This window comes from Leptonychotes weddellii, chromosome 1, assembly GCF_054177405.1.
Source record: "Leptonychotes weddellii isolate Sample4059 chromosome 1, ASM5417740v2, whole genome shotgun sequence".
In the NCBI taxonomy this organism is placed as follows: Eukaryota; Metazoa; Chordata; class Mammalia; order Carnivora; family Phocidae; genus Leptonychotes; species Leptonychotes weddellii.
Genome location: NC_138369.1, coordinates 8,643,781 through 8,651,321, shown reverse-complemented (window position 1 = coordinate 8,651,321; position 7,541 = coordinate 8,643,781). Strand labels below are relative to the sequence as shown.

The following is a 7,541-nucleotide window of genomic DNA, read 5'->3' as shown; positions in this document are numbered from 1 at the left end:
GCCTCCGGTGTTTCCCGCAGCCCCCAAAACGGAGCTGGTTTTGGGGTCACGTGGGCCTGGTGAGTGTGGGTGGGACATGGTCTGGGGTATCAGGGTGGATGGACTTCCTGAGGGGCCCGGGGTGGGGATCAGGGGTTGGGCTGGGGTGTGGGTCAGGGGAGAAGCAGGGAGGCTAGTGGAGCCCCTCTTTACTCACTCACTCTTCCACTCTGCCGTCCCAGGCCATTTGCACATCTTTGTCCTCCCACCTTTAGCCTGTTTTGGATCCACTTCCTGCCTCTCTTCCCCACATTAATGTCCCCCTGAGGGGTTCCCGTGGCAGGCTGCACAGGCACAGTCCCCGGGGGTTCCCAGGCCCCATGGCTATCCTGGAGACCTTCTCAGGGGTGCTATCCAGGGTCCACTCCCTGCCTGGCCCATTCCCTTCTGTCTGCTCACTTGTCGGCAGGAATTAGCTATGACCTCCCTACCCCAGCCCACAGGGGTCTAGCTTCCCACCCACACCCCTTCTCAGGACAGCTTTCTCTCAGCTTCCTCTTCCCTGCTAAGATATCCCAATGGGCCCATTACACAACCTGAATAAAGTTAACCAGTCACTTCCCCTTGCGAAAGCTTTCTTTCACCCCTCTCTTGCACCCCAGATATTGACTTTTACTGTGGGTCTGCTCATGCTTAATTAAAGAGTTAATTGTTCAATTACTTATCTTCTACTTTTCCAACTAGATAATTGCTCTGGGGAGCAGACACTAGAGTGCCCAGCCCAGGGGCTGGCATACAGCAGACACTCAAATTAAGTGTTCGATTACATAGGTGGTAAACTTGTGCTCACCTGCCATGGTCAAGGCCAAAGGATGAGCAGCTAGCTCCTCCCATCCCCAGGCAGGCTGACGGATGGGCACAGCTCACCGTAACTGCCCAGGATGAGGACCACGGCTGGGGGAAGGACTTCCTGTGATTTTACTGCTTATTATAGTTAAGGTCGGAACGGGGGCATTCCCGAGGCTCATTGTGAAGGTTGCCTTAGATTCTGGGTCTTGGAATGTTCTTAACAAACCCTGGGGGTAGCAGGAATGTTACCAAGTTACTGCTCCCACTCCCCCTCCATGGCTTGGCCATGGAGACTGGTCTGGGTCACTCTTCTCTCCTCTAGTGCCTCTTGCTGTGTGAGCTCAGCTGAGTCACTCTCCCTCTCTGGACCAACCTCATCAAGTGCCTCAGGGTCCCTGGGGAGCACGGGGCAGTCAAAAAGGTGAAAATGGCTTCTGTTCACCTGTCTGGAGCGCCTGGGAGTATTTGTCAGGCCAGCATGGGGCATCCTAGAGGAATGGAGAGAGACTGGAGAGGATGCGTCCCCAGGAGCTAACCATGCCATTTCTCCATTTGGGGCATGTGGCCTGGTTTCCTCATTTGTAAAGGGCACAACTGATCAGAATCCATAGGTTCAGGGAAGATAGATAGGAAGAGATAGATAGATAGATAGATAGATAGATAGATAGATAGATAGACAGACAGGATGCTCTATGCACAGCCTGGCAGGGTAGGGACTCATATGTGGGAGCTGCCCTCTTGACTGATGAGCAGAGTTCACATCTGTCCCCTGGGGTCTGCCAGGGTTGGAAGGTCTGCTGATCCTTCACCATGTGAGGAACCGGCCAGGACATGATAGGGTGTGGGAATGAGCCCCAGTAGAAGTCCTGAGGCCACCCTGCTGACCACAAACCTTCCTCATGGGCACCTCCCTGAGGTTGGAACCACTCCCAGGAGAAGAAAAATCTGACTTCTCAAGCCATGGTCGGCCTCTCTGTGGGCAGAGAGCATGTCTTCTCCCTGTGACCTAGGATGCACCCATGGGATGTGGAGAGGCCTCCAGGACCCTCCTGTCCGCAGAGGGAAGGAGCAGGAGGAAGCAGAGATTCCCTCCATCCGTGCAGAATTTGGATACCCTGTGCACTGTAGAGGCTGCAAGGGGACCTGCTGTGGCTCCTTCTGGGGAGGTGACGACCCCTGTTTCCTTGTAGGTCCCCCCCACGGAGCAGGGCTTGAGGGTCCTAACTCAGCTGGTGGCCACGTACACCCAGGGGTTTAAGTTGTGGATGGGCCCCACCAAGCCCCTGGTCGTTTCTTGCCACCCTGACATGGTCCGGAGCGTCACCGGTGCCTCAGGTACTCATGCAGAGCTTGTGGTGGTGGGCGCCTTGACATAACCCAGGGCTTTCAATCTCCTCATCTCCAAGCTTCCCTGCAGCCCCTGCAGGTCCCTGGCCCCTCCCCCCCTCTTCTCTCTCAGCATCTTCCTCTTCCCTTCTTATATTCTCCAACCCCCTTCTCATCCTCTCCTCCCTCCACTGCTGTCTGCTCTCCCGCCCCCACCCTGGTGCTTTCGGCACCACTGGGGCCCCAAGAGGCCTCATTCCAAGGTTCTGTCCTGGAGGAACCCCCAATCTTGAGGAGATGGATCTAGACAGAGAAATCCCCAAACTGGTGACGTAAGGAATTGGCCAGAAGGAGATGGCTGTGGCAGCCCAGAGGAGAATCAAGGACTCTGTTTGGGGCAGGCTGGAAGACTTCCTGGTGGAGGAGTTACTGGACCTGGGTCTGGGACAAGACCAAAATTTTTTTAAAAGCAGAGGGCAGAGTGATGTTGTGGACATCCGTAGCATCTGAGGTCCCCTGCTGGGCCTGGTCTCGCTCTCACCCATCCCCAGGGCCAGAGCAATGAGGGTTGGCAGCTGGTGGAGTACCTGGGCTACTATTTCTGTGATATCCACAGACATTCTGGTGGGTTGGTTGTCCACTGCAGCTTGTCCACTGCAGGTTTATTGCCCTCCTGCTCCAGGCCCCAGGAATCTCCCTGAGGAGAGCCCACCCCAGCCTGGCTCCCTTCCCTTGTCTTCTGCTTCTTCCACCTCCAGACAGACCAGGCTGAGCAGGGAAATGAGCAGCATCTGACAGAGACCTTGGCTTTGACACCCAAATTCTGGGTGAGCAGGGAAGACCCCCCAGCTCTCTCTGGCTGCCAAGGTCTCTTTCAGTTGTGAGTGGTGGAAACTCAACCCTATATGGTCTAATCAAAGAAAGGACATCTATTTACAGTGAAGTCCAGGGATGTTGTCTTCAGGTATGTCTTCAGGTCTCAAACAACATCATCAAAATCTGTCTTCATTTTTTTTTTGGGGGGGGGTTCTGTTTTGCACTGTGGTGGCTTCATTCTCATTCTTGTAAAGATGAGTCCCAGAAGCTCAACCCCTGTGGAAAAGTCAGCTGATTCCCAACAGTTCCAGGAAAAGTTGCAGAATTCCCTTTAATTTTCCTGGCCTGCACCCCAGGGTCAATTTTTAATTAATTACTTATAAAAGATTTTATTTATTTATTTATTTTTAAGATTTTATTTATTTATTTGAGAGAGAGAATGAGATAAAGAGAGCATGAGATGGGGAAGGGTCAGAGGGAGAAGCAGACTCCCTGCTGAGCAAGGAGCCCGATGTGGGACTCGATCCTGGGACTCCAGGATCATGACCTGAACCGAAGGCAGTCGCTTAACCAACTGAGCCACCCAGGTGCCCAGATTTTATTTATTTATTTGAGAGAGAGAGAGAGAGAGACTGCATGAACTGGTGGGAGGGGCAGGGGGAGATGGTGAAGCAGACTCCCTACTGAGCAGGAAGCCTGATGTGGGACTCAATCCCAGCACCCCAGCATCATGACCTGAGCCAAGGGCAGACGCTCAACTGACTGAGCCACCTAGGTGCCCCAATTTTTCATTTAATCACTGTGGATCTGACTGCCTGGTTTTGGCAAGCATAGGTTCTCAAAGCTATTATTTTGGGACTCAAAGCAGTTCAGTGGCTAAGAACAGAGGCTCTGGGTTCAGACAGACCTGGGCTTAGATCTCAAGAATGTACTCAGTACCTGGGAGATTGTAGGCAAGTGACTTCATCATTCAGAGTCTCAGTTCTCTTATCTGGAAAATGAGGTTAGAAGAGAAGCCAGGTGAACGTGGTGTTTGGGATCCCAAATGGGGAAAGACCCTTTTTGTTTTTGTAATCATGGGACCCCAGTTGTCATATGGATGGTCTGGGGAGGGATCCCAGGAGGAGGCTGGGCTGCTGGAGGGGATTCATGAGGCTCAGGTCGGTCTTGCCCTGCATGTCCTTCTATCCCATGGCCACCTAGAAAGAGTGTGAATTGGGTCCTCTTTGTTCCTCTCCAGATTCAGAGCTCAGAGGAAGGTCTTCTGTACACACAGGACCTGGCAAGGACCTATGGGGATGTGTGCTGCTGGTGGGTGGGTCCCTGGCATGCAGTTATCCGCATCTTCCACCCCACCTGCATCAAGCCTGTGCTCTTTGCTCCAGGTAGACACACCATGGCCACGGCTTACTCACTGCTGAGGTCTTTGTGCTGCTTCCAGCTTGGCTGGTGGCCCAGTTGCAGATGGGGGGGGGTGGGTTGTGGCAGAGATGCCACTGTCTCCGTCTCACCTGGACCCCCCTGCCAGACCTGCAGTCATGTGTGCTCACGCCTAGGGTGTGATTGTGCAATGTCTGCTGGGTGGGATTGTCTGGTCACATTTATGTTTCCACCTGCCTTCTGGTTACAGCTGGTATACATCATGCTTGATTATACATGGTATATAGTTATACCTGAGATCAAGTGAAGATGCCTTTAGTCATGTCTGGGGCTTGTCTGTGGCCAGGGATATTTGAGGTATGTGTGGGGTCTGTCTGGTTTTTGTCTGAGATGCCATTTGAGATGTCCGGTTCTCCTGTAGGTCATGTTTGGGCCATGTTTGGGGTTTGTCTGAGGTCAGCGACCCAGAGTCCTGAGAAATGCTGAGGGCTTATGTGAGTCTGTCCAGGGCAGGTCTTAGGATATGTCTGTGTCATACCTAGTCCACAGCTGTGGCATTAGTGGGTCATATTTAAGTCCTGTCTGGACCATCTGTGGGTCACACTGAGGTTTTGTCAGGTTGTTTTGGGTCCATGTCAGAGCATGTTGCATCCTGTCAGTGTGTGTTATGCATGTTGTTTCATGTCAGGACATGTCAGGACATAGCCCCAACACATGGTGGGGCCATGTCAACTGTTGCAGGAGAGGTCAGGGGGCTCTGGGACAGATGAGGTGTCCTACTTTCCTGTAAAGGCATTGTGTGGAGTGCTGATTTGTGTTTGGGTGTTTTGAACATGCTGGACCAGGTAGGAGCCATGTCAAGGTGTGTTGGGGTGTGTTGTGTCATGTTAGGGTGCATCTAAGTACATCTAAGTGTGTCTGCAGGCTCTGCCTTTGCTCCGCTCTGTGCTGCAGCCTGGTCTGGTCTCCCCTCACCTCCTCACTCCTCTTTGCTTCCTTTGCCATTGTTTCCATTCCTATTATGCTGGGCTTGGAGGGGGTATGCAGACCCCTGGTGGGAGCTTCTACCCCCACCCAAACCCAAAGTGCATCTCCTGATGGTCCTCATTCATGTCAGCTGCCATTGCGCCTAAGGACATGGTCTTCTACAGCTTCCTGAAGCCCTGGCTGGGTGAGTAACTGTGGGTAAAGGGGACTGGGGACAACCTTGGGGGCCCAGGGAAAGGCACTGCTCTTGTCCACTCCTCCTGGCTGCCTCTATTAGGGGATGGGCTTCTGCTGAGTGCTGGTGACAAATGGAGCAGCCACCGCCACATGCTGACACCTGCCTTCCACTTCAACATCCTGAAGCTCTATATGAAGATTTTCAATGATAGCGTGAATGTCATGCATGTGAGTCTCTTGAACCCAGGGTCCCAGCTGAAGCCTTGGGGGTGATGGGGGCTCTGTGACATCTTGTCTGGAATACTGGCTCTTCTAGGTTAGCTTTGGGGCCATTGCTCTAGCTCTCTGAGTCTCAATTTTCTCAGCTGTAAAATGGGAATAATGGTCCCCATGTTGCAGGGTGGTAAAGATAATGTAATATAGTCATGTTCCTGGCACATAGAAGGTGCTCAGAAGGTGTTAGTTTCTCTGTTTTCCTTGCAAAGGAGCCTTGGAACCTGAGACACAGTTGAATGTATGAACATCACACAGTAGTTATTTCTGAATTAATGAACCACTTCCAAAATCACTGGTCCCAAACAATTGAGGTTTATTATTGCTACCAAGTCTGTGAGTCAGTTGGCTGGGTCTTCTGGACATGGATGGGGTCACATGTACCTCTGATCAGCTGTGGGTCATGTATATACTTTGCAGAACTGGCCTCTCACATGTTTGGGCTTGGCTGGCTGCAGGCTGATCTAGAGGGGTCTCAACTTTCTTTAATGTGATTCTCTCCCTCCAGAAGGCATTTCAGGTTTGTTCACATGGCTGAGGCAGGGTTCCAAGAGACTGAGAGGAAGCTTCAATGCCTCTTGAGATCTAGGTGTAGGGTTTTTTCACCATGGTCTCTTGGTCAAAGCAAGGCAATAGGCCAGTATAGAATCCAAAGGTAGTGAGAGAGGCTCCACCTCTTAATGGCAGTTGCTGAAAAATCACATTGCAGAGGGTATGGATATAGGGAAGTGAAGAAATGGAGGTGGAGGTTTTGTAAAGTGCCTGGGATTTTTTTCATACTTGCAAGCTGAGGAGTGAGATTGTTATTGTTTTGTGGATTCTGTCAGAAGACAGAAGACTCTTGTGTCAGAGACAAAGGACAGTTTATTACTCATGGTACAACAAGCACACAGGCTTCTTGATTTGCATTCTTTCTCTAAGTCGCCAAATCCCATGAGGATAACACAGGTGGGCTTCAATGCTTATGCAGTATGTTGCATGACAGGGTAGGGGTACCAGGTTTAGGGACTCTATGACTTTTTAGACATTAGAAGCAAGCCTGACATTTGTCCAGGGGGAAACATTACCTTATCCCTAAAGGTGTTTGCTGCAAACACAACTCTGAGAAATGGCTCAAGTATAGAACATCAGGGCCTTGCATTTTGGGGGGCATACCAGCAAGAATGTGCAGCTCATAGTGAAACAAAAGCAAAAATGAACTTTTGGGACTTCATCAAGATAAAAAGCTTCTGCACAGCAAAGGAAACAGTCAACAAAACAAAGAGGCAACCCACAGAATGGAAGAAGATATTTGCAAATGATACTACAGATAAAGAGCTGGTATCCAAAATCTATAAAGAACTTCTCAAACTCAACACCCAAAAAACAAATAATCAAGTCAAAAAATGGGCAGAAGATATGAAAAGACACTTCTCTGAAGAAGACATACAAATGGCTAACAGACACATGAAAAAATGTTCATCATCATTAGCCATCAGGGAAATTCAAATCAAAACCACATTGAGTTACCACCTTACACCAGTTAGAATGGCAAAAATGGACAGGGAAAGAAACAACAAATGTTGGAGAGGTTGTGGAGAAAGGGGAACCCTCTTAGACTGTTGGTGGGAATGCAAGTTGGTATGGCTACTTTGGAAAACAGTGTGGAGGTTCCTCAAAAATTTAAAAATAGAGCTACAGTATGACCCAGCAATTGCACTACAGGGTATTTACCCCAAAGACACAGATGTAGTGAAAAGAAGGGCCCTATGCAC

General features: G+C 50.6%; 1 protein-coding gene across 1 annotated transcript; it reads left to right on the top strand.

The window, feature by feature from the left end:
• The first annotated feature begins 6 nt into the window (after positions 1-6).
• LOC145720545 (cytochrome P450 4F11-like) lies at positions 7-7,535 on the top strand. The gene is made up of 4 exons (XM_081814378.1): positions 7-59; positions 2,019-2,163; positions 5,468-5,521; positions 5,615-7,535. The coding sequence occupies exons 2-4, from the start codon at positions 2,094-2,096 to the stop codon at positions 5,785-5,787; spliced, it is 297 nt and encodes a 98-aa protein (XP_081670504.1). The 5' UTR covers positions 7-59; positions 2,019-2,093; the 3' UTR covers positions 5,788-7,535.
• The last annotated feature ends 6 nt before the right edge of the window (positions 7,536-7,541 follow it).